Source organism: Cololabis saira, chromosome 14, assembly GCF_033807715.1.
Source record: "Cololabis saira isolate AMF1-May2022 chromosome 14, fColSai1.1, whole genome shotgun sequence".
Classification (NCBI taxonomy): Eukaryota; Metazoa; Chordata; class Actinopteri; order Beloniformes; family Belonidae; genus Cololabis; species Cololabis saira.
The window spans coordinates 122,501-149,399 of record NC_084600.1 but is presented as its reverse complement, the minus strand read 5'-3'; the positions used below and the strand labels follow the sequence as shown (position 1 = coordinate 149,399).

The window sequence follows — 26,899 nt, the reverse complement described above, 5'->3', positions numbered from 1 at the left end:
GAACTTTATCACAATATTCTAATTTTCTGAGACAGTCCTGTATGTCCGTCTTTGCCTTTCCATTAATCCCTCAGTGATTTACAGTAATTGCAAATTAATACATAACATTTCCCCTCTGTAACTCAAAAATAAAACATTTCACAAGGGCGCACAAACACTTACAGTTCAGCTAAAAGGATTTAAAACTTTTAAGATCTTTTAGATCCAGTATGCTGGCTCTGATTTACTTAACAGTGAACTCACAGACAACAGGATTTCTTTTAACGTACTCAACTGCAACAAAGAAGGGAAGGGAGTCAGCTAAGAAGCCATTTGTGTTGGTTTAGTCTCCCTCGATAAACCCTTTTCCACAAATAACGTTCATTTAAGCCCATCAAAACTTGACTTTGGCAGTCAAAGAAACTACACACATATAAGGGAAAGACTAAAACAAGTCACATGTAAAGTGCCAATGAACAGCTACATTTATCACCACATTAACTCTGGGTTCCACATTTACATTTACACTCCTGTCCTGGTCAATACAAGCACATACACAGCAGCAGACTGGCAGATCTGATCCATGAAAGCAACACTTCATGAATCCACATCATGCCTTTCAAAACAGCAATGGAACTCAATAATGACACTGTGTAGTTCAGGGGTGTCAAATGTGCGGCCCGCGGGAAGTTTCCAACGCAAAAAAACGAAATGTTAATTTACTAAAAAGGAAGGCATAAATAATTGCCATGAATCGCAGCATATCCGATAATATATTTATTCTACAAATCCATCGTTATTCCACAAAAAGAGCAGTTTTCAACATTTTTTTTAGTTTTCTAGAATGCATTTGCAGATTTTATTTCTTTGTAGACGGTCGTTTATTTTTATTAACTGACTACTATTATATATTTTCACAGGAAAAATATCACTGCTAAAAAAGATGATAGAAGATATTTATTCGGAGAATTTCAGTTTTGAATACGAGGATAGTGACAAAGTAAAACAGTTAAAAGAGAAGTGCTGACTTTTTCGGCACACTGGCGTAAATATCCGCGCCAATTTTTAAAAATAAATACACTTAATTGTACTGGAAAAATCTCTAAATCACAAAGAAACACTCTCGGATGTAATAAGAAAGATTTTGCTTTTAATTTAATTAAATTTCCTATAAAAAAGCTAAATATATAAAAAACATACTTGTTTCTGTTTATCTTTGTAAAATGATATTAAAAGTATCTTACATAATTTGAAAAAAAACGAGAAATTTCAAGAAAAGATCCTCAAGAAATATATTTTACTTAATTAGAGTGTAAACAAAGTGCATATTTCCTTTAAAATGAACTAAACTGATATTACAGAAATTATTAGAGAAATTAGAGAAAAAATGTTCCGCACCGTTTTTGTTATTTTGAGCGTGCGGCCCGCAAGAAGAAAATTGGTCAAATCCGGCCCACCAAGCAAAATGAGTTTGACACCCCTGATGTAGTTCATGGATAAATAAAGTGAAAGCTGCATCTGTGACAGAGGAAGCAGTGGCTCCTCAGGAGAAGGAAAGAGGCAGTGCAGTTGACCAGGAGCTGAGCGGAGACGTGAGGAGACGTGAGAGGAGACGTGAGAGGACGAGGGGAAGCTACGACGCTGACCGAGGCTCGGTACTCACACGCTGCGGCTGCTTTGGCTTACACACACGCTTAGGCTCTGATTTCTGTCCCACTGACAACGATAGCGACAATGACTGCTGGTAAAAACGCAATAAAACATTGTTAAGGAGTCTCTGTCAGTTGCAGAAGCTTTAAAGTTAGTAAGTTAGTTTGCCCTTCGTAGTCTAGTTCACTCTAGTTAACTTAGAAATGAAAATAGCCAGTAAAACTCTCAGCATCTGATCAGGTGATATTACATGCCAAACATGAAACTTCACCATTTTTCTTCCCAGATTCAACGCCCTTGAAATACAGGATTGTCTCAGAAAATTGGAATATTGTGATAAAGTCTAAGGTGATCAAGTATTTTCTGTAATGCAAAAATGTCATACATTCTGGATTCATTACAAATCAACTGAAATATTGCAAGCCTTTTATTATTTTAATATTGCTGATCATGGCTTACAGCTTAAGAAAACTCAAATATCCTATCTCAAAAAATTACAAAGAATATTCTGGGAATCTTAATCTTAAACTGTAAACCATAATCAGCAATATTAAAATAATAAAAGGTTGCAATATTTCAGTTGATTTGTAATGAATCCAGAATGTATGACATTTCGTTTTTTTTAAATTGCATTACAGAAAATAAAGGACTTTATCATAATATTCTAATTTTCTGAGACAGTGCTGTAAATTGTTTTCATCAATTTCATGGTTTACAAGATGTCACTTTTTGATAGCAGAATACAAGTAATTGCTAAAAATCTATTTTTCAAATAATCCTTTTTCAATTGAAGAAATACACATTTTACAAAGCCATCAGATGATAGTAACAGACATTAAGACGGAGTAGAAAAAAAGCCCACCCATTTCATAATAATTGACATGGGAAAGCAGATCCAACTACTACACCACAGACACGAGACACAAAGACACTCGTCTTACCTGAGATGTGTCGTTGTCGCTGTGGACTCCGTTCACCGAGACGGACTGATTCAGTGTGGTCTGGTCCAGACTGGTTCTAGGTTTCAGCGGAAGAGAACCATACCAAAACATTAACAATTGGATTTGCTAATATGGTGTTTTAGTTACAAACAGATTCTGCTCTTTGGAATGTCCCTTTTGCTCTACCTGGCTGCAGAATCGTGTACGTGACTTTCTGTCTCAGACGGGGCCACTTCCTCTACTGGTGGTGGTGTAGGAGGCCGCCGAGCTCTTTCTTCCTCCTCTCTCCTCCGCTGCATCTCATGCTCCTCAAGCTAAAAAAAAAAAAGGAAATCAATAATGTTGTTTAAATGTCTTAGTAAATAAACGACTGACTGCCAGAATCACAAGAGACTGACATTAACCAGACTACTGCTAACCCTGGATTCATACTAAAAGCGTCACAGGCGTCCGGCTGCCATTCATTTTCTATGAAAGTCCGAGGTGTCGGGAGCAGCGCGCCCAGAGCGTCAATGCAAATGAGCAGCGGCGACGCTGAGGCAGCGTCCAATCACAGACCGGGATTCCCGAAGCGAGAAGCCTCAATGCAGATTGTACTTTCATGTTCACACAAACGTACACTCATTCACATGCGTACATGAGCATAGCTGTGCACTAACACACTTATTTTATCAGGAATTAATACATTTCATCCAGCAAACGGCATCCGGCATTTTAGCTGATTTGACTGCCGTTTTTACCTGAACTGCTCATGTGAAACACGTATCTGATGGTTGAGGGGCTGTATGGTCAGAACTATTTTATTTGCTACATTGATCCAACGCAAAATAATTAAAAACCGTGCTTATTAATCACAAAACACAGTTTAAATAATATGACCAAATCCGCTACTACCGGTGTGTCAGTGCTCACCGCAGAACATTTTATTACTTGCGTATAAAGCCCAAAACGGCTTTGCTCCACATTATTTGCAAGACCTGATAGTGCCTTATGTTCCTGGCAGAGCTCTCCGTTCTCAGAGTGCAGGTTTATTCGTAGTTCCTAGAGTATCCAAATGTAGATTTGGAGGGCGGGCGTTCTGCTATCAGGCACCATTACTTTGGAACCAACTTCCAAGCTGACACCACCTCCACCTTTAAAACTAAACTTAAAACCTTTCTGTTTAGTAAAGTCTATAGTTAGTGTTTAGTAAACCTCTAGCTGGTGTTGGTAAATCTCTAGGTAGTGTAAACTCTAGTGTGTTAGAGTCAGTAGCTATAGAACAAGACTATATTAGTTAGTCTCAAATATAGCGTCGTGGTAGATATGCTGCTATAGGCCTATGCTGCAGCGGGGGCCGACATGATCCACTGGGCGGTGCCTCTCACCCTTCTTCTCCTCTCCTCTTCCCTTCCTCTCTTCTCCATTTCCATTTTTATTTTAAGTATCTCATAGTCATTATTTTTGTCCATCGTTTGCATGTTTGCAGGCCGGAGCCTCGGGAGCTGTGTGCTGGCCTGCGGTAGGGGAGTTTTTACCTGCCATTGTTTATGTAATAATTGCTCGGGGATCATGTTCTGGGTCTCTGGATAGCGTCTAGAGACAACATCTGTTGTTTTAGACGCTATACAAATAAAATTGAATTGAATTGAATAAGAAGAAGACGCATCTCAACTTACAGTTGTGAGTTTCTCCAGCAGCACAAAGCGGTCCTCCCAAGCTGCAGCAAGTTTCTCAAAGGCTTCATGGCGCTTGATTAAGCTCTCTACCTCATCCACATTGGTGCCCAGATCTGGGGCCTGCACCAGAGGCTCCTGTCCTGCCAGCCAGGACTCTGCCACGCAGGCATCACGGCCAAACTGCAGCACCTCCAGCACTAAAACGGGAGGGAAGAGTCAGGACAAAGGCAAAGAAGGTGTGCAAATAATGATACATTAGGAAATACAGTATGAGCAACACCAGAATCTGGTTTATATCCGTTAACTTCTAGAACAGCACCAATCTGGCAAAAAACACAGGCCCAACTCGGTTCGTAAGACCACCATGTCGGTGCAGGGGAAAGAAGACTCCAATAACTCCATTATATCAGTACAATCAGCTAAGACACAATCTAGAGTCATATCCATACGCCACTAGACATAAAGCATGAATACCGATTTGTAGGTGGTCCATCTTGTCTTGCCAGTTTTTGTTGATTCTGTCTCTCTTTTCCTGGAGCTGAGCAAGTTTCTCTCGGATCTGTGGGTCGACGAGAATTTATCAGTGTGTATTCCTTTTAATAATGCTTCCTTTGAACCAATGAGACAAACCTCATCAGCTGCATAGTGGTTTTTGTTGATGAGGGCATTCCCCATCTCTGTACAGGCAGTAAAGCTGTCTGCTCTGGTCTCAATCTCTGATTTGATGTCCTGGTGATTGGCAATGACCAACCCTGCAGAGGAAACATCCCTGGAAAAAAACAGAAAGACCAGAGTCCATATGCATATGGGTCAATGACGAATAAGGATTTTCAACAGGTCAATTTTAAAATAATAAAAAAATAATATCTATTGCAGTAGTTCAAACATTAAACATTATGTTGTGTACACAAAAATTCATATAAGAAATTTTAATTAAGTGATTTCAGAGTTTTTTGTCAAGATGAATTGGCACTAGCCTTAAAAAAGGTCATGTGGTGAAACCATGATTCATATTAAAATAAATTAATTTCCTTAACATCTTGACATCTTTTTTTTTTTTTTTTACAAGTTTTCAGTATTATACAAAAATGGTTGCTTTTTTTAATGGTCGCGCCACATGATATTTCATAAAATGGACGTCATCAGTCAAACTTTGTTTGTATATTATGATGGAAATATAAATACAAATGTGTTGCAATCTTACACACTACAAGACACTTCAGAAATCATGCCAGATTGGGTAGAAGATGGATTTAAAAACATTTAGAGTGATTTCAAAAAAGGTTTTCAAAACAAGAGTCATGGTCGCATTTTGACGCTTAAAACAACAAAATCCCAAATAACTAGTATTTTTTGTAAAATTCAAGTGAGTCCATATGTGGGACAGGTAGTTCATATATATGGTATTTTTTTATCCATTTAAACCTTTTTTGAATTGAAAAAAAATCTGTTTTTCAGAAAATATAGGCGTCACCTCATTGACCCAAATACACTCTGATTATAGTTACATCAATCATCTGGACTGGGAAATAAAGGATTCACCTGGGACTGTCGTGTGCATCGATCTGCAGGTTGACCCCGTCCATCCAGAGCATGAGGTCACGCACCATGTTGCAGAAGCGGAACTTCTCCACGGTGTCCAGCAGGAGGAGCCTGCGGGCCTGGCAGGCCTCCAGCAGCCCGTCCCAGGCCGTCGACACCGCATGTTCACTCCTGTGAATGTCATCAGCCTTTTCTCCAGCGTAGGCCTTTTGTAGCCGTGCTGCATCGTCCTGCACCTGGTTCACCTGGGAGTTTCAAAAACAAGGGGAGATATTCAGTGTTCAACTCAAATGCCACTCTTGTTATGTTATAGAGGGTCTGCATTGACGTCACTTCCCCACTGGACCAGCCCCCTTACTCTCACTGAGTGGTAAAAACGGCTGCAACTAGTGGAGAAGACGGGATAACAGCTGATTATTGGCTTAAATTAAAGGCAGTTGGACTTGACAGTGACCCGTACAGTTACCAAGAACCAGTGGTTCATGGACATTAATATTTGGTACAGTTACCAAGAACCAGTGGTCCATGGACATTAATATTTGGTACAGTTACCAAGAACCAGTGGTCCATGGACATTAATATTTGGTACAGTTACCAAGAACCAGTGGTTCATGGACATTAATATTTGGTACAGTTACCAAGAACCAGTGGTCCATGGACATTAATATTTGGCCACGAATCCAGTTTCCTGATATTTATATGTACTTAATTTCTACGCCGGGGAAATACATGAAGCAAAGCTTGAAGGAATACAAAAGTCTTGACGCTTGGTCCTAGTTCAAGGCAGGATTAGTTGTAGAAATTTTCACAGAAGTGATGAGGACACTGAACTTTATGATTTGAGCGTTTAACGTTAGCTACCCAAAAATCCAACATTACCCGATACAAAATGGGAACCACAAATCCACGTTTCGGTGCCTGGAATCCAGTTGTTTCTGAGAATTGCAGCGATCCATTTGTCTCTCTTAAGCTTATTTTTCGGCAGTCTGTAAAACGATAACTCCGATTTCTTGCTAAATCTATGAGTACAGTCGATCGCACAACAGCTCTTTCCCATTTTAGATGTTTTCCAGTTGCTCAAACTGAAAGTTTACGCTGCAACGCAGTCTTTCTGACACTCAGTCTTTCTGACACTCAGTCTTTCTGACACTCAGTGGTCGTAACCCGCTGTGAAGTCGCATCTGTGACGTCATGCACATTCCCTCTATACAAAATGTCTCCGATGGTTTAACTCACCTGCCCACTGAGGGCCTGGATGTCGTTTTCAGAAGTGTTGTGCTGTCTGTGTAGATGCTGAACGGTGTTCAGGTCTCGGCCGAGGTCCGAGGGCAGTGCTTCTTTCTTCTCCTTGACGCGTCCGAGAACCTCCATGGCATCTTGATGGAATCGGTGCAGCTCATAAGACGCTGCTAACATTTGCGTGCGTGTGTCAATTAGTTCCAACAGATCAGCCCAGGCCTCATTTAAACCGTCCTTCCACTCGGCCACGCTGGCGTTCTCAGGGTGGCCCGACTCAATCAGGTCATCTGCTAAGCCGTTTACGCCATCTACACGCTCCTGGCCAATGGTGCTGGTGTCACGAGCAAACTCGCGGAACTTGTCCCTCAGCATCTGTAGAAAAGAAATGGAGGAAGAAATGGAGTTAACATAGTTAACACAATTATTGGCCCTAATATAAGACGACCCTGATTATAAGACGACCTTCTCTTTTTCAAGACTCGTTTTTTTTTTAACACCAAATTAAATTTTTATACAGAAAATGATTACAGTACATCTGAAACAAATGATTATAACAATATATTCAAGAGAAAAAGCATGTTATTTTGCCTCATTCAAATCATTATCTTGAAGTTTGCATCATAACTTCTCCTCAGCTGCCGGTTCACCTGCCGATCTTCCACCCACTTTTCTCCAGATTTTCGCTACGTTTCTCCATTTTTTTGTTATCTCTTCTCTTATTTTCTTCTCTTTTCTTTCTTACTGCTATTTTTTATTTTTATTTTTCGTGCTACCGCTTTTTAAATTTTTCTTCTTTGTGACGGGGGTTCGCTTTAGCCTGGGGAGTTAAGTTCAGCATTGGCTTTGCTCTCAATCGAAAAAACTATGGGCAGATATTAGCAAATTTATTATTGACTCTTTCACTATAAATTTTAATTTACATTGGGAAAATGTTGTTTTTGGTTTCCATTGTTACCCTAAGAAAGAAGGAAAATGTAACTTTTTGATAAATCTGTTTTTATTTCTTGCCAAATTTCATATTCATAAGAGTACATTTTCAAAGAAAACCCCTTGCTTTTATGTTTTCCAGAAAGAAATGGAACTTTACTTAAAACTAATCACTAAATCAACAAATGAAAAGGCTATTAAAACCGTAGACTTGTGTAATATGTATAATCTTCTTGAATAACGAACATCACCCCTGGCACATGTTCTGTATTCTATTTGTATACTGTTCTTGTATAATATTCTGTGATAATTATTTTAAATAAAGTTTAAAAAACAAAACAAAAAAAAAAAACAACAAAAAAAGTTAAGTTCTGCATTCGCTTTAAAGATATCTGGCACCATCTGGCGTTGTGAACGGGTATAATGTCTAGAGACCCCGAATGTAAGACAACCCCCAATTTTTCAGTCTTATTTCAATGCAGAAAACACTGTCTTATATTCGGGCCACTACGGAAATTCAGCTCGATTTCCCATGCTTTCATGTCTTCAAAGCATGAGACTGTGGAACAACGACTCACGGTGACGTGTTCATAGTCCTGTCCCAGTTCATGGGAGCCAGCGACGACCTCCCGCTCAGCGATCCACTGCTCCAGGTCGTCCACCTCCCGCTTCAGCTGGGTCAGCCGGAGTCTCTCCTGCAGCCGCCCACGACGCTCTTCAGCCAAGTCTTTCAGACCTGCATACAGCTTGTCCACCTGGGCTTGTCGTAAGGTGATTCTTTCACTGTTTGATAGAAAATGAGAGTCGCATGAGTCCAAACGTTGTTCATAATGTGGCATGTCCTGCAGCAGACACTCAGCACGACTCCACTCGCCACGCCTCGGTTTTGCGCTTCTCCACTAGGGGTCTAACGTGCCGAGTAGATACTTTTCTGTAACTATTCTGCTGAGGTTCTAAGCGGCTGAGTCGGCTGTATCTGACATCATCACACTACAGACCACCGATTGGTCGGGGGGTTGGAGTCAGACGTCTGAGTCAGGAGGAGGAAATCAGAGAAAGAGCGACTCTTCATTTTATTCAACAGGCAACGGCAGCAAAAGTCTGTTTCTGATCCAACTCTGAGGTGCAGATGTTCATAAACCTGGTGCTGAGGAGAGAATTAAAAAGGGATCTAGACGGAGATAAGGAACGACCAGATCTACCAGGAGCTCTGTCTCTTCATACAGTAGCTGCTCGTGGCTCAATCAATCAATTACTTTATTTGTCCCCAAGGGGGCGATTAGTTTTGCGACAGGAGCAGCACACAATGTTAAATATACATAAAATATACATAATAAGTTACAATAGGTTACACATCATAGTATAGACCTAAGCTTAAGAGGGAAGGCTTTTTCACCCACTACCTTTTCCTTCCGGCATTTAAAAGAACAATAGTGGAGGAACAAAGGAGTGTTTGTATCTGTTAGTCTAAGCAGTAACTGATGGTAGAAACTGAAACTGTTTATTATGGGATGTGAGAATCAGACAACATGGAGTTTCTTGATCAGCTGTTTGTTATAAAGTTCTTGTAAAGTTTGTTGAGCCGACCCAATGATTTTACTGCTTAGACTGACAACCTTATTGAGCAAATTTCTGTCTTTGACCTTCAAGGATTGAAACCAAAAAATGAAAGATAGAGTGATAACAGATTCGATGAAAGAACGATAAAACATAGTCATCAGGGAAGAATCCACCTGGAATTCAGAACGTTTTCAAAGACAAAAAAGGCGCTGCTGGCTTTTTTTATGTATTGAGTCTGGTTTTTTTCCAAATGACAGTTGACCCAGCTGACTTCTCAGCAGCGCCGAGACAAACTAAAAAAAAAAACTTGAAGCTTCACTTGAAGCTTCTCTCACTCTCATTTTTTAACTTGATATCAAACACAAGTCACAGACCCAGCAGCACATCTATCATCTCCTCCAGGTTCTACATCTTTAGTGTTGTTGTCTTCTCCCTTTAGATCACACAATCAAATACATCACAGCAGCTTCTCCAACCTCCTACTTCTGATCTGAGTGTCTGAGATTGAAAAGCGCTTGTGTGGTCTGACCTCTCGGGGTGTTCGCTGGTGACCATGAGGCGGCTGCTGTTGGCCAGCTGGTGAATGGTCTGGGCGTAATCTTCCAGTGCCTGCTCCAGGGTCTGGTGCTTCTTCACCATCACCAGAGCGCTCTGCTCATCCTGGGAGAACAACGAGGATGTGAATAAGTATCAAACAGGAATCCTGATGTACAGTATAAAGACATTTCATAATCATTTTGAGTTTAATTCTTATTAGCATTCATACTCCACAAGAAGAAGGAATGATTTGCATAGCCCCTTCTGTAGAACCGCAGTTGCTAGATTTTCATTTATGTATCAAGGTGTTGTGCTGCGGAACAGTTTAAAACATCTAAGTGAAACATGCAAACATTATCTGCATTTAAAAGAGAAAGATGAAAAAAAGTTTATAGATTTTTAATATATCTGTTTTTCATTCACCATAATTCAAATATATTTCTAAGCTATTTAACTGTATTCTGAAGTATCATATAACTCTGAGTTATCAGTAATACTGTAAAGGCCTATGGATTGTGCTTATATGGTTTTGTGAATTATTGTTTTTGATTTTTTTCTTGTTTTTAAGAGGGGGGGTTTTATGACCTCTCCTGCACATCTTTTGTTAATTTTTTCCCTCTGTGTAATGTTCCTTTTTACAAGTGCAAACAATACAGGACTGTCTCAGAAAATTTGAATATTGTGATAAAGTTTTTTATTTTCTGTAATGCAATTAAAAAAACAAAAATGTCATACATTCTGGATTCATTACAAATCAACTGAAATATTGCAAGCCTTTTATTATTTTAATATTGCTGATTATGGTTTACGGTTTAAGATTCCCAGAATATTCAAATTTTTTGAGATAGGATATTTGAGTTTTCTTAAGCTGTAAGCCATGATCAGCAATATTAAATAATAAAAGGCTTGCAATATTTCAGTTGATTTGTAATGAATCCAGAATGTATGACATTTTTGCATTACAGAAAATAAAGGACTTTATCACAATATTCAAATTTTCTGAGACAGTCCTGTAAAAAAAAAAAAAAAACACAGAAGAAGAGGAAATAATAACGTTTCATCAATACAAAGACTGCAAACTGTCCAATTTACATGTAGTCAGAAATTACCTTAGCTTTTTCTTCAGACATCATGTGCAGCTCTTGTTCTCCCATCCAGGCCTCGGCCTCGGCGGCGTCGGCGTAGAACTGCTGAGCACGGTTGGCCTCCATGAGACGGGCGTGACGTTTGTCCGTCTCTGCGATCAGCTGGTCCCAGAGCTCCTTCAGCTCCACCAGCCGTTCCTCCAGAACAGACTGTCTCTCCCCGTCCACCTGGCTCTGCGTCTGGCCCCGTCTGTGGATGTCATCGATGCGGGGCTGGTGGCCCTGGATCTCCTTATGCAGCGTCTGAGTAACAAGAAACACATCACATTTACCTTCACTGGGGACTGGGGGACGCGTTAGGAGCTGAACTAAAGTGTTGTAGTTGTTCACATATGACACACAGTGTAAGTCACTGCCAAAAATAAAGACAAACTATGGTAAAAGAACGTTGATGTACAGAGCTATGTCTGCATGGAACCCACTTCCCACACTTTAACCAAACTATTAACATAAAAGAATTCAAATTGTTAGTAAAGAAACATCTCTTGAATAGATACATATAAAACGTATTTAATTATTATTAAATAAATAAATAATGTAGATAGTATATATATATATATATATATATATATATATATATATATATATATATAAATAAATAAATAAATGAATATTTATTAAAAATGGCTATTGGTGCAAACTATGGTTGATTGTTGATGTTATAAAATGTATTGTTTTTATTTATATCTAAATGTTAAACGGAATGACTTTTTATTTTTTCTTTAGGAATAGGAATCGTTTGGAAAATTTTGCAAACGATTCCAAGGAATTGAAACACTGGGAACCGGTTCTGAACAAGAACCAATTCTGGATTTCCATCCCTGGTACTAGTGAGGCCTAATTCTGCTGTTGTGTACCTGATTCTTCTTGATCAGCAGCTGGACGGTGGGCAGGTCTTTCCCATGGTCTATGGAAGCTGCCAGGGGCATCCTCTCTTTCACCCACAGCTGAGACACAAAACAATGACAAAAGTTAGGAATCAGTCAAACTGGGACACAAAAGTTATGCATTACAGATTACATTAATCTTTATAAATGTATTCATTTACTGATGGACCAGTGATTAGTCCTTGTAGCACCCTATAACGTAATAATTTCCTGAAAATGTAATAACACCTGAAAATGTAATAAAATTTGCACTTAACTCAATCTAAAATGTAATAAAATCCAATTATGTAATAACTTCCCCAATAATGTAATAAAATATCCTGACTGATATTGTAATAACATTTTTGCTGATAATGTAATACCTTATTACATTATTGGGAATTTATTACATTTTCAGGTGGGTCTTTTTTTTTTCCAAAACTGATAATGTAATACTTGACAAATAATGTAATATATATGTTCATTTTCAGTCCAGAATTCTACATTTTGTGTTTTAAGAATCTAAGAATGTTTTATACGCTGGATTTGAAACACCAGAATGACTATTGGGTTAAATTGCAGACTTTGAGTACCATGTAATAAATTCCCAATAATGTAATAAGCTATTACATTATCGGTAAAAATGTCATTACAATGTCCATCAGGATATTTTATTACATTATTGGGGAAGTTATTACATTATTGGGTTTTATTAAATTTTCGATTGAGTTAAGTGCAAATTTGATTACATTTTCAGGCGTTATTACATTTTCAGGAAATTATTACATTATAGGGTGCTACAGTCCTACTCACAATTTCATCTTCCAGGTCTCTGTTGAACTGATGAGCTTCTTTGGAGGCCATCAGTCTCTGTTTCCTCAGTTTGAGGGGTTCCTGGAGGCTGGAGAAGTTTTCAGTGACGAGCCGTTGCTGACCATCTATTTCTGTCAGCCCGGCGTCCTCCTGGGACAGAGCCAGAGCCTGAGACTGCAGGGCCTGCACCTCCTTCTCTCTGACCTCCATCTGATGCTCCAGCATCTGAACGGGCACAAGACACAAATGAAAAACAGACGGATGTTAAAAAATGTACAACAAATGTAGCTGGTTCCACGACACTCACTTAGAACTCAGTGATTTATTTCACATAAATTAGGACGACACCTAATGAAACTAAACTTGTGACATGGAGGGCGGTCTTAAAAGAGGAATTTCAGAAGATGACTGGAAAATATGTGAAAAATCTCAGAAACAAACAGCAAATACATATCTAAAGCTACTCCAATATAACTGGTTAATGCAGACATATCCTGTCAAAGTAAATCAATATAACTGTAATATACCTGACAATTGTTTCAAATGCAATGAGGTTCAGGGAACATTTGTGAGCTGTGTCTGGGAATGTGACAAAAATAAATAATTCTGGAGGGAGGTAATTAATTAAACCATGCTTCTCCTGTCCTGTATGAATATTCCACTGGAGCCTACCTTGTTATTCCTGCATCTATATCCAACAGATCTCAATTTGGAAACCCCAAGAGCGTAAATTTATTGATTTTGCTGTATTACAGGCAAAAAGGATTATTGCTCTTAACTGGAAGAAAACGGATGCGCCTACAATCTGTGCCTGGATCAAAGTTATGGCACAATGTATGTCAAGGGAGAGAATAACATATACCATATTTTCCGCACTATAAGGCGTACCTAAAAGCCTTTAATTTTCTCAAAAACCGGCAGTGCGCCTTATAATTCAGTGCGCCTTATATATGATCATTACGGTCATTTCTGTTACTGTAGTCAGGGGGATTGTGGGTAATGTAGTTGGTGTCGCCGAAGTAACGGAGCTAAAAACGTCAGGAATCGTCACAGACGTTCAAGACAACAGCAGCAACGCTGACTCGCATAATGGCGACTTTGAAGAGACGGAGCAAAGCTGGTTTTTATTTTGTTAATAAAGTTTGACATACGGTACTTTTCTTCTTGTTTTTTTTTTTTGCATTTGCTGTAGGATTTTGTAGCATTTCCTGTAGCGCAGCTCCATCATGTAGATACGTAACTCAACCCCAGCCACTATAGTACGGGATTTTACCATATATTTAGTGTGCCTTATAATGCAGTGCGTCTTATATATGGAAAGGTTTTAAAATACGTCATTCGTTGACGGTGCGCCTTATAGTGCGGAAAATACGGTACATAAAAAACTAACTCGGGATGTACGAAGAAATCTGGAAACCGTTTAATCAATTAATTAAAAAAGGAGATATAGATGCTTCTACGGGAGGAAAATGCAGGGCAGGATACTAGGAGGGCTTTTGTTTATGTATATCTTTAATTTGCTAGAGGTACCATTGGACTGTACTTATAATACTGTCATATTCTACTTTGTACTAATTTTGGACCTTATAAGAAGAGAGATGTAAAGAGAGAATGGATGTGGGTTGGGATGGGGGGGGGGGTTAAGACTGTTAAGTCAAAAGTTGTTGTGAAATGTCTTTTATAATAATATCCTGTATGTGAATAAAAAAAACAATAAAGATATTGTTAAAAAAAAAAAATAGGACTACACCAAGGCTTTCAAATCTTTTTAACTTAAAAGATAAATAACATTTTGCTACATTTAGCACTGCAGCATGCAGTGTACCTGCTGCTTGTTGAGGAGGATGTTGACGCTGGTCAGATCTTTTCCATAGTCGTCACTATGCAGCTTGCTCTCCAGGTTTTTCAACCAGACGTCCAGAGCGGAGCAGCTCTGAGTAAAAAGCTCTGCTCTGTTTGCATCAAACAGGCACTGGGCCTTGGTGCGGGTGGTGCTCTCCAGCTCCTCCCACTGGCGCTGCAGGTCCTCCAGGGTCTGCTCCACCACCGGCTTCAGCTCGGGCTTCTCTGCCACCAGGGCCTGGCCCTCCTGTTGGACACAACCAGAGGTACAACATTTCATTAAATCAAACATCTGGTGACGGAAAGAAATAAGTGTCAAGTTCAGTAATCCCTGGCTATAACGCGGTTCACTTTTCACGTCTCGCTGCTGTTGTGTTCTGCATTCTGATTGGATAAACAGTCTCCCCGCTTCTTCACTTCCTGTGTCAATAGAGGGAACGCGCGTGACGTCACAGATGCAACTTCACAGCGGGTTACGTCCACTGAGTGTCAGAAAGACTGAGTGGCAGCGTAAACTTTCAGTTTGAGCAACTGGAAAACATCTAAAATGGGAAAGAGCTGTTGTGCGATCGACTGTACTCATAGACTGCGTTTCCATGCATCAATAACCCTTTTAAAACCTGAATATTAGCAATAACCCGGTTTTGCACGGCCATGTAAACACCAATAACCCCTTTGAATAACCGGAATTTGCCACTCAGTGCGATTATGGGGGGCGTGGTCCAGCGGGGAAGTGACGTCAATGCAGACCCTCTATAACGTTGGTTGCTTAGCAACAATGCTGAGAACGGCCAATGAGCTTCAGCAGCAGCTCAAGAGCGGGACCTTCGATGAATCGTTCATTACAGTCTCAGATATAATCCATGGTGGCATGTCGGCTTATAAGAATATTTTTGCCCAGAAGAAAAAAAGCGACAACAACGACCAAAAACTTTGTTCTTCTCATGCCTGCACCGCGGCTTTAGAAGAAAAAGACACTACAGAGCGAGTCAGGATGCAGCAGCATCAGAAGAGCAGTGAAATACGCGCCAGTCACAATTTGTCCTACTGTACTTATTGTATTTTTTTTCATAATAATTTTTCATTTCCTCCCGTTCAAATCCAATCGGCTCGTGGTGGGACGGTGCTGATCTCCACAATTTGAAGCCTTGTATAATTGTTAAAAAAAAAAAAAAAAGGTTGCTACTTCGTGGATTTCCCCTATCACGGGTTCTTTTTGGAACGTAACCCCCCGTGAAAAACCAGGGATTACTGTACATGTTTACTAAGTGCATCCACATAAACATGGCCATACCTTATCAATCTTGTCCAGCCAGTCTTTGTTGGAGGCCAACTCTGCCATGAAGGCCTGGTGTTTCTGCCACTTGCTGTGCAGATTTCTGGCTTCATCATAAGACATGTCCTGTGCCGTCAGCATCTTCTCATTGATCCACAAGGTGAGCTATAGAAAGAGATCATTATCAAACAGGCTTGATTTTATATCATTAATATAGATAATACTATCTAAGGATTATTTATTATCGTTAAAAAAGACATTTCCACCAACAATAATAGACAACTTCCCGATATTTCATTCTTGAAGGCCTTATGTACAAATACAAGTATAAACCATCACCTCTTGTCCGTCTTGGAGGAAGTGCTGAAGTTCCCTGTTATCTTTCAGCTTAGCCAGCAGTTCATTTGCAGCTGCTTTATTCTTACCATGCCTGCAGACGAAAAACAGAAAGCTAAATATCTGCAAACATTACAAAGATAATGAAAACTTGCATGGATGGCATTTTCACATTTCTGACCTTTCCTGGATTGAATCCACTTTTTCCTGGATCTTGTCAGAGTTTGCATTGGAGTCATTAATGAGGCGTCGTCCAGCTTCCCCCACACCGTTGATCTTCTCCTCACTGGCCTCCGTGGTGGTGAGGAAGTCCTCGTGCTTCTTGATAGCCTCCTCTGCAGCCTGCAGGCTGCTGGGCATTTCTGTGTGGGACAGCACGTACTCCTACACACACACAAATCAACAGAGGCCATGAAATAACTACACGCCTAATTATACACCTCATTTAAAAATAGTTTTTACAGACCTATATTTTAAAGGCCGACATATTGAAGATATTGGCATGTATTTCATACATGTTATGGAGTATTATTTATTTATATATATATATATATATATATATATATATATATATATATATATATATATATATATATATGTTACGGTTAATGTACAAAAAACGGCTATTTTGCAAAATAGCCGGCTAATGTGCAAAATAACCGTCAGGGCGGCTAATGGAGAAAAACGGCAGTAGCCGGTTAATGCCGTGGATGCGTCAGACCCGACACTTTTTCGGGGAGTGTAACGTTAGGCTTCTTCAACAGCCATAAACAGCCTTGTCAACAACAAGCATGTACAGCATATGGGCTTCTTCCATTGGCTGCTACGCACCAACTGCACTGATTGGCGAATGTAAGTGACTGGTTTGAAGCGCGAATTTCATCCATTCAACTGAACTGTAGGCTATTCTGTAGTGTAGTAACTGGACTCTATCTACCAAATGAATTACGTTTGCTTAGTTGGTTTTGGTTTTATCAATTTGTGCAAATGGAGGAGGAGGAGGAGAGACCTCATCTCATCATGCGCGCGCTTCGGGTTTGCTCGATTCGGGTTTAGGAGCTTCACCTTCCATGAGAGAGACGAGTGAGACTTCCATGAGAGGTGCAAAGAGAAGGTGGGAATAGATCTTTCCTCACAAAGACTGTCACACTGGATATTTGCGAGTACATTTCCCAGACCTATAAGGCTGGTACAGGTGAGTACACTCCACTGCGCTCTGCCACCTCTGTGGCAACGCTCTATTCTGGGGTGCCTACAATGATCTGTAGTTTGCATTATTCCTTTTGGAATACTCAATTGAGGAATATACTGCATGGGATTTGGACTCAGAATAATTGCGATAATTGCCACGGCATGCCACGGTCAGCTCGAGACAATTGTCTTGAGCTGACCGGAGCATCAAGACTGGAGAGATGATTAAAAATGTGATGTGCGCGCACCATGAGCTTAAAAATGTATGTACTTTGCAAAATAGCCGTTTTTCTACATTAGCCGCCCTGACGGTTATTTTGCACATTAGCCGGCTATTTTGCAATATAGACGTTTTTCTACATTAACCGTAACATATATACATACATACACACACACACATATATATATATATATATATATATATATATATATATATATATATATATATATATATATATATATATACATATACACACATACATACATACATACACACATTTATATACATACATATACACCACCAAACACGTATCTCCACAGCTCTCTACATTCATTGAATACATTTTTCTTACCTGGCTGTTGAGGAAAGCTTCTGCCTGTTTTGCATCTCTCAGGAATGTTTGGAAGTCAAAGGCTTGCGCCAAAAGACTGTGGCGATTCTCCCACATGCGACGTAACTCGTGCCAGCCGGTGTCCAGAGCCTGGAGCCTCTGGGCCAGGAACATGTGCTGGGCATCCGTCTGACCCTGGGTCACCTCCTCTCCCACGGCCCGCATCTTCTCATAGTCCTCCTTATAGTTGTCCACCTCGTTCTTGATGCTCTCGTGTTGGGCTAGCAGACTCTCAGCCTCAGGCAGGGAGGTGGGGATGTCCTCCGAGGCCACGGCCGTCTGAGTGCGAGACAGCCAGGACTGGAAGTCGTCCAGATCCCTGAGGAAACCCTGGAGTTTGCTGGCTTCTCCCAACGACTCTTCCCGACGCTTCATCGTTGCATTCAACTCCTCCCACACCTCTTGAATTTCAGCCAAGTGTCCTTGAATCTCGTCCGCCTGATCTGGATGTTCACTGGCAAGCTTGTCTGCCTCATATCTGAGGTCGTCCAATTTACCCTGAAAAGATGCATCACATTTATACAAAGAATTTGAATCAACATGAAACACAAATGAATCAAATGCAATTATTCTGCCATGTATTTATGTTGGGTCTTTTGTTTCAAGCCCCTTGTTACAACTGTGTGTATATATACATATATACATATATATATACACATATATACATATATATATATATATATATATATATATATATATATATATATATATATACACATGCCAAAAAAGGAGAAGGAAGAAGTGTAAACTTATTTAGTCCTACCCACATTCACTGATCATTTAACCTGTATTTATAAATATTCAGCTAAATAACAGTATTATTATTATTATTATATACTTTAATTATACTCACACACATACTTATACATACATACATACATACATACATACATACATACATACACATAGTTGAATATTTCTATATATTTGTACCAAATGCCCATATAAATATTTATATAAATATACATTAATTAATTACACTATATTGTATCTGCTCTATATCTATGTATATATCTACTTACACACATAATCACACCACACATATATATATGTATACATACCCATACATACGCATACACCCATACATACCTACACATATATATATATATATATATATATATATATATATATGATTTATATGTGTGGTGTGATTATGTGTGTAAGTAGATATATACATAGATATAGAGCAGATACAATATAGTGTAATTAATTAATGTATATTTATATAAATATTTATATGGGCATGTGGTACAAATATATAGAAATATTCAACTATGTGTATGTATGTATGTATGTATGTATGTATGTATGTATAAGTATGTGTGTGAGTATAATTAAAGTATATAATAATAATAATAATAATAATAATAATACTGTTATTTAGCAGTGTGAGTACAGTGTGTGAATATTTATAAATACAGGTTAAATGATCAGTGAATGGGGGTAGGACTAAATAAGTTTACACTTCTTCCTTCTCCTTTTTTGGCACATGTAAATCAAGATAGCAAGTTAAAAGGATGAAATTCTTTGTTTTGTTGTTTTGTTTTCTTAAACTTCTCATGAAATGTTTTTTTTTTTTTACATTTACAAAAATAAAATAAATCAAATCAAATCAAAAACTGTTGAATCCTATCCCTCCTTACCTGAATGGCCTCCAGGTCTCTCTCCATGCCGGTGAGCTTGCGCTGCAGTGCCATCACTCCAGCCAGGTCATTGCCCAAGCTTTGAGTAGACTCAATTACTTTCGTTTTTTCTTTCATCCAAGTCTGAATCTCATTACACTCAAGGTGGTAATTCTGGATGTTAAGAGCAGACTCCAGGTCCTGTTTCTTTTGTCCAGCCTGTTGCTCAAAGTCTTTCCATCTAGAGAGGACATCAAACACAAGGCTAAAAACGCTAACACACCAAAGTGCACAGTGAGTACAAGTATGAAGTGTTGAAAGTGGCAGGTTTTAAGGAGGGTTAATGTGAGCTCTGACCTGTTGTTCAGCTGGTCTCTGGTCTGGTGGATCTGGTCTTTGTTACAGTTGTCTGAGGTCAGCAGCTGCTCCGCAACGAACTTCACATCAGTGACACGCGTGCCCAGGCTGTTCATCTCAGGCTCCAGGGTCTCAAATCTGCATTCATCAATAACACACACATATATTTCCCTAATTCTTACAACACTTATTGGTATTAAGACCCTTCCGGAATACAGTACAGTACAAGCGGTATATTTGCATATAAGCAAACCCACGTGTTGCGTACACCATCCTACTGCAATTAAAGAAAGTTATGAATGTGATTGGTGACTCTTGTATGTTTTATGTATTATGTATGCTTTATCAAATAATTTTCTTTTATGTTTGACAAATGCAAGTAATTGAATGTTTGTCATTTTTATTTTAAAACATTTTATAATCTGTGAATTTATTTTCATCAAAACACATTCAAGTTACTACAGAAGAGTATAAGTGTCGAGATTAATGTTGAAGTACAATTTGAGAATAAATTTCAAATTTCATGAATAAAGTTGAAATCTGGAGAATAAAGTTGAAATTTGAGAATAAAGTTGAAATACAATTTGGTGAATAAAGTGGAAATGTCTCCTCTGGCCCATCTAATCCAATCAGCAGAGCGACTGACAGCTAACTTATTACTAACTAACTTACATCCTTGGAGTGGAACGTTAAGGGTACATTTCTGAAGTTATGCAACTGCATGTGATATGTGTTTCAAATCGATATCATCATCAAATTTTGACTTTCTTCTCGACATTTCGACTTTTTTCTCGAGGTGCATAATGAAAAAAAAATCTTCCTCCTCTAAAATAATATTTTTATTTTTCTCCTGCCTGGCCCTAATACTGTTCCATAAGTTAGGCCCTGTCCCAATACACCCCCTACCCCTACTTTTCAGCCCTACCCCTAACTTTTGCGCGTTCCCGTGAGGGTAGTGGTGTCCCAATTCCTCTTTTCACCTAAGGGGAGTGGAGAAAATGAGGGCGAATGGTTATCAATCTAGCCCTACACAGCTAGGGATTTCAGATGCACCCTAGTTGACCGAGGGCTAGAAAAATGTATTTGGATAAACTGAGCCCAGGTTGGGGATCTTAACGGTTACTTTTATGCCTGAAAAAATATTAAAACTTAATAAAGTGGCATATTAACAGCGCTACAGCTGAAATTAAAACAGCTTTTAGCTCTAGGCTTCTTGATATGGTGTGACGTATGTGCAAACGTAACTACGCAGTCGCTTACGTACCCGAACGTAAACCACGCAGTGAAGTAGCAAGCAAAATTTAGGGGTGGTGCTAAAAAGTAGGGGTAGTGGGAGTATTGGGACAGGGCCCTGGGAAGATTACAAGTGCCCTAAAATCTGTGGCTTCTTTTTTTAGGGCTAGTGTTAGAAAGTAGGGGGTGTATTGGGATTGGCCCTTACAGTCATGATTGCATGTACCGGTATGTGTTTTTCTTCAAATTCAAAGTGTGCGTTTCGCTTCCTCTCTCCTCCAGACTGACCTCTGCTGCACGACCTCCAGGTCCTCCAGTTTGGTGGGGATCTCCATGCCGTGTAACCACTGCTTCTTCTCCTCCACCCAGAGGTGGCAGGCGTCAGCCTCGCTGAACATGCGGTAGAGCGCCAGGGCTCCTTCCAGCGCCTGACGGCGAGCTGCTGAGAGCGACTCCAGCTCTGCGTAGCGTTGCTCTATAGCAGGCAGACGACCATCCACCTAGAATCCAAACCATAATCAGTTAGAACAAAGGGCAAATCGTCTTTAAAGGAGTATTAAAGTAAAGCAGACATACTTGAGGCAAATGTACACAGTCTTGCGGCAGGACATTAGCCTGCTCGTGAAGGGAGTCGATGAGCGGGTGGTGGCTCTGGATCTCCTCGTCTACCTCCCTCTGCTTGCGAGCCAGAGTCTGGGTGGAGAACTCGTCGTGCCCGACCTCCTGACTGGACACCTGTCTGAGCGTCTCATTGATCCACGCCTCCATGTCACTGGCATCCGTTTGGAACTGATGCAGGGCCACGGCTTCCTTCAGATTCTGCTCTCTAAGCTTAGTCGACTGAAAATGAGCAGACACAATATTTTAGAAGAGGTAGTTTTACATTGAACAAATAGAATAGAATAGATCTTTATTGTCATTGTCACCAGGTACAACGAAATTAAAAATGCTCTCCAGCCAGTCAAAAATAAATAAAATGAAATAAAAACAAATAAGATAAAATAAATATAGGAGGACTGTCTCAGAAAATTTGAATATTGTGATAAAGTTCTTTATTTTCTGTAATGCAATTACAAAAACAAAAATGTCGTACATTCTGGATTCATTACAAATCAACTGAAATATTGCAAGCCTCTTATTATTTTAATATTGCTGATCATGGCTCACAGCTTAAGAAATCTCAAATATCCTATCTCAAAAAATTTGAATATTTTGGGAATCTTAATCTTAAACTGTAAGCCATAATCAGCAATATTAAAATAATAAAATGCTTGCATTATTTCAGTTGATTTGTAATGAATCCAGAATGTATGACATCTTTACATTACAGAAAATAAAAGGACTTTATCATAATATTCTAATTTTCTGAGACAGTCCTGTATATCTAGACTAGTGGTGGGAAAAAAAATCGATATTGCAATATATTGTTGCGCTCTCTGTTGCGATAAATAATCGATAAACTGATGGCAAATATCGATATTTTATTACAACACACATAAAGGGATTTACGCGGTTGTCACCGCACTATTGTTCATGCACTTTAATTAGTCCAGCTGTACAGTGTTTACATTTGATGGACTAGCAGGCAGTGAGGTACGATGCAAATGCACTTTCTTTGTACATTGTATGAAGTTTTGGCATTGAATAAATGCATAACTACAGACGTTTTCCTTTTTATGGGTATTTTTTTTTCAGTCACATATATCGTGATATATCGATGATGACATTTCTTAAAATATATATCAAATATCGTAGATATCGTGATATTTTCGTTATCGTGGGCCACATATCGCCACAGTATTGAATGGTGAGTTACCCGTATCGTCCCACCCTAATCTAGACACATTCACCCCTCCACACATACATCAACACATGGACATTACAAGAACTCTCATCAACATACAATCATTTTTGTTATTGCACATTAGCTCCTGTAAATACGATTACAGTGTTGACGAACACCCACCTCCTCCAGATGAGCCCACTGTGCACGGATGTCCTGAATCCTCTCGTTGACCTCTGGAGCTCCGAAGTGTCCTTCTGTAACCAGAGCATCTCCAACAGCGATGCTGTTGCTCAGGGGGCCGTAGCGCGCCGCCATCTCATCCCTGAAAGCCTCGTGTTTACTGAGGAGATGGAGAGCAGAACTGAGGTCCCGCCCGCAGTCTCCACTGGCCAAGATCTGCTCCTGCTCTCTGATCCACGCCGCCTCCTCCCCAACGTCCCACATGAACTGCCAGAGACGACGCGACTCCTCCAAGCGCTCTCTGCGCGTCCCGGCGAGTTGCCCGAGTTCCTCGTAGGCTGTGCCCAGCAGGTCTACTTTCTCCTTCACCAGCCCGGGTTCACAAGGCTTGTAAGCTGGCAAATAGAAAGGAGCAGGAGTGCATAGCATTTAGTTACTCCTTTTTTTAAATTTTTTTAAAGTTAGTCCTGACAGAAGAGAAAAGTTAAAAAACTGCACGATAGAAGACTTACCCAGTTCATGTGATGTGAAGCGCTTTGCAGCTCCCTGTACTCCCTTGATCCTCTCTGCCTGGCCTGAAATGTCGGCCTCTACCAGATTGTGTTTTTGCAATAGGTCTAACACGTCATGCAAATGTTTACCACTGTCCTGAGACTGCAGACGTCCCTGGAAGGCAAAGAGAGAATAGACACATAATTCAAAACTCTAACACCATTAATCAGAATCAGAATCATGTTTATTTGGCCAGGTCAGGTCAGACAAGACATGGAATTTGACTCGGTTATTTTCGCTCACACTACAGTAAATTGGTAATAGACAAATGACAGCTCTTATTAACATATACACACTTTTTAAAAAGTGAAAGGCGCCCCAGTCTGTCCTCACCCCTCATTGCAATACATAAATTACCAATTCTAACTCTAATAATTTTCCTGGCATTATCATGATATATTGTTTCATAGTGTATTATTATATTAAGTTATGAAATCTCATGGGATGTTAAACTATAATATTATTATTGTTATATATTATAGTATGGTGATATCATTTTGTTATATGTTATAATATTATAAAAATGATTATGTTATATTAGGATATTACTATATTATTACGCTATATTTATATTTTATTGTGCTACACCACTCTATATGATAATTATTTATTTCTTTACTTATTTATTCTCGATTTAATATTCTTAATTTATGTATCTACTTTTATCATCTTATTTACACGCGCACGAGCGCACGCACGCACGCACCCACCCAAAAAAAATAAAATAAATATTTTAAATACAAATAAAATGAATCAATATTCCTAATCTGAGCATTTTAAGAAGGCTGTTTCATGATTGACTGATTAGACTGCTGAGACATTAACCCCATTAAGGTTTATCCAGCTATGACTGAAGAGCAGAAGAGACTGATTAACCCACACCTGAGTGCCAGAGTGAAAGTGTAACACGGCCATTGAATGCTAAATTTGGAATGAGTCAAAGATCAAAAGCAGCAGATTGTGCAATATCTATTTAAAGAACTGACACTGATTAAACAAGTACATCAGTGAAAGAAAATCCAAGGCGTAAAATAACTAGTCTTCGATATCAAAACAACTACGAGCTTAAGCTACAGGACTGTCTCAGAAAATTAGAATATTGTGATAAAGTTCTTTATTTTCTGTAATGCAAAAATGTCATACATTCTGGATTCATTACAAATCAACTGAAATATTGCAAGCCTTTTATTATTTTAATATTGCTGATTATGGCTTACAGTTTAAGATTAAGATTCCCAGAATATTCTAATTTTTTGAGATAGGATATTTGAGTTTCCTTAAGCTGTAAGCCATGATTAGCAATATTAAAATAATAAAAGGCTTTCAATATTCCAGTTAATTTGTAATGAATCCAGAATGTATGACATTTTTGTTTTTGTAATTGCCTTACAGAAAATCACAATATTCTAATTTTCTGAGACAGTCCTATACAGTGAAGCTCCGAGTCACTGATTTAAAAAAAAAAAAAAAAAAAAAAAAAAAAGGTACTGAGTCACGATTCACATGTGTGTTGGATAAAAGGTTCAAACTTTCTGGACCTTTTATTTTCTGTTGCAGTTTGGAAAACTTTCCAACTTTCTGGAAATGGAGTTATTTATTTGAACTAGGCAAGTGATAATAAGCAGCTAAATGGCAAACAGATGGAAACACCATTATGGTAATCAAGAAATACTTGCATCATCAGTGTGTCAAAGTCAAGATAAATTAAGATAAGAACAGCACCAGATTTACCTGTTAATGCCCTCAATGACATTGTCAGTAAAGCCAGAAAAGACGGGCGACACCAATCAGGCTGGGCCTGATAAAAGCTAATTACAGCAGTTAAGTGGAAACACTAAGGCAGTTGGGGATATACTGTGCATCTATCGTAGTTGAGAGGATTAGCAAACTCCTTTTAGTTAATTAGACACTAAACCAACAGGAAGTAGAAACAACAACAGTCATTAAACACATGTTGAAACGATTTCAGCTTTGTTGAACTTTGTTTCTCTTTTAAAGATTCGTACCTTTTCATCTGCCATCCAGTCCATGATGTAGCGCATCTCCTGAAATAGCCTTTGTAGATCACGATGGGCATTCAGGCGCTCTCTGCGTGCAGCCAGAAGCTCTTTGAGGTATTCCCAAAGTCGAAGCACATTATCCCTTCGTGCCATTACGCGTCGTACATCATGATATCTCTCTGCTTCCAGCTCTTTTGCAACGGACTCCACAGCAGCCACTCGCTCCCAGTACGCTCCGATGTCCGTCTCAATGGCCTCATGCTTTCGGGTGGCGGCTTCTACTGCTCCCAGGTCGGTTCCAAAATTATCCTAGTGACAAAACAAAAGCCTGGCTGTAAACACGAGGAACTGAAATTGCACTTGGAACAAAACTAAGATTTGATTCCAAAAATGAGTAGGAAAAGTGGGGTTTTCTACCTGAGACACCAGCCTTTGGTTCTCGCTCAGCCACGTCTCCCGCATAGCCGCTTTCCGATCAAAACGGGCAGCGAGCATCTCCAGCTTCTCCTGGCGAATCAGCTCATTCCTCAGTGCCAGCTCACGTTCATGTTCTGCCTTTTCCAGCCGTTCCCATGCCTGCCACACGAAGAAAGAACAAACACAGGAAAACGCAGGAGGTTAGGTTCTCTTTGACCCTGTGTTGGTGCTAAGCACTTTGGCCAACTGTGTTGTTTTTAAAAGTGCTTTATAAATAAAGTTGAGTTGAGATACGGTACTAGTATTTTATGGATGATGTTAATAGTTACATTTGAAGAGTAATACGCTCAGTACTCGAGTTGTAAAAAAGAAATCAGGGGGGATGGTGGATTTCATCATATGGGGACAGATAATTTGTGCTGATTACAAATAATATAATATATTACAAATAATAGCAGTGACCAAAACACCTGCAGAAATACTGCAGGAATGACATAGCAGCAGTTAAATGCAGCCTTCTGTAAGCTTTAAATATCCACTGGGCTTACATCAAATACATCAAAACACAAAAATAAAAAACACTTTTCTGAACTTATCAATATGACTCTGTCCTTCACAGGATAAGTAAAATGGATCACT

General features: G+C 39.3%; 1 protein-coding gene across 7 annotated transcripts in view; it reads right to left on the bottom strand.

Moving 5' to 3' along the window:
• LOC133459431 (spectrin beta chain, non-erythrocytic 1-like) overlaps positions 1 to 26,899 on the bottom strand; it is an 84,620-nt gene that overhangs the window by 7,215 nt on the left and 50,506 nt on the right. For 3 of the 7 annotated variants that reach the window (XM_061739336.1, XM_061739337.1, XM_061739339.1), the window contains 26 exons: positions 26,261 to 26,419; positions 25,850 to 26,152; positions 23,804 to 23,957; positions 23,292 to 23,686; positions 21,902 to 22,165; positions 21,614 to 21,825; positions 20,093 to 20,230; positions 19,757 to 20,009; positions 18,075 to 18,611; positions 16,493 to 16,695; positions 16,315 to 16,405; positions 15,994 to 16,140; positions 14,683 to 14,946; positions 12,858 to 13,082; positions 12,036 to 12,125; positions 11,143 to 11,421; positions 10,026 to 10,156; positions 8,515 to 8,719; positions 7,007 to 7,381; positions 5,771 to 6,015; positions 4,859 to 4,997; positions 4,703 to 4,787; positions 4,229 to 4,425; positions 2,757 to 2,884; positions 2,571 to 2,646; positions 1,643 to 1,720 (listed from right to left, as the gene is read on the bottom strand). In XM_061739336.1, coding sequence (XP_061595320.1) covers positions 1,643 to 1,720; positions 2,571 to 2,646; positions 2,757 to 2,884; positions 4,229 to 4,425; positions 4,703 to 4,787; positions 4,859 to 4,997; positions 5,771 to 6,015; positions 7,007 to 7,381; positions 8,515 to 8,719; positions 10,026 to 10,156; positions 11,143 to 11,421; positions 12,036 to 12,125; positions 12,858 to 13,082; positions 14,683 to 14,946; positions 15,994 to 16,140; positions 16,315 to 16,405; positions 16,493 to 16,695; positions 18,075 to 18,611; positions 19,757 to 20,009; positions 20,093 to 20,230; positions 21,614 to 21,825; positions 21,902 to 22,165; positions 23,292 to 23,686; positions 23,804 to 23,957; positions 25,850 to 26,152; positions 26,261 to 26,419 — 5,373 coding nt within the window. The remainder of the gene's footprint in view (positions 1 to 1,642; positions 1,721 to 2,570; positions 2,647 to 2,756; positions 2,885 to 4,228; positions 4,426 to 4,702; positions 4,788 to 4,858; positions 4,998 to 5,770; positions 6,016 to 7,006; positions 7,382 to 8,514; positions 8,720 to 10,025; positions 10,157 to 11,142; positions 11,422 to 12,035; positions 12,126 to 12,857; positions 13,083 to 14,682; positions 14,947 to 15,993; positions 16,141 to 16,314; positions 16,406 to 16,492; positions 16,696 to 18,074; positions 18,612 to 19,756; positions 20,010 to 20,092; positions 20,231 to 21,613; positions 21,826 to 21,901; positions 22,166 to 23,291; positions 23,687 to 23,803; positions 23,958 to 25,849; positions 26,153 to 26,260; positions 26,420 to 26,899) is intronic. The other 4 variants (XM_061739338.1, XM_061739342.1, XM_061739340.1 and 1 more) reach the window with 3 other exon arrangements.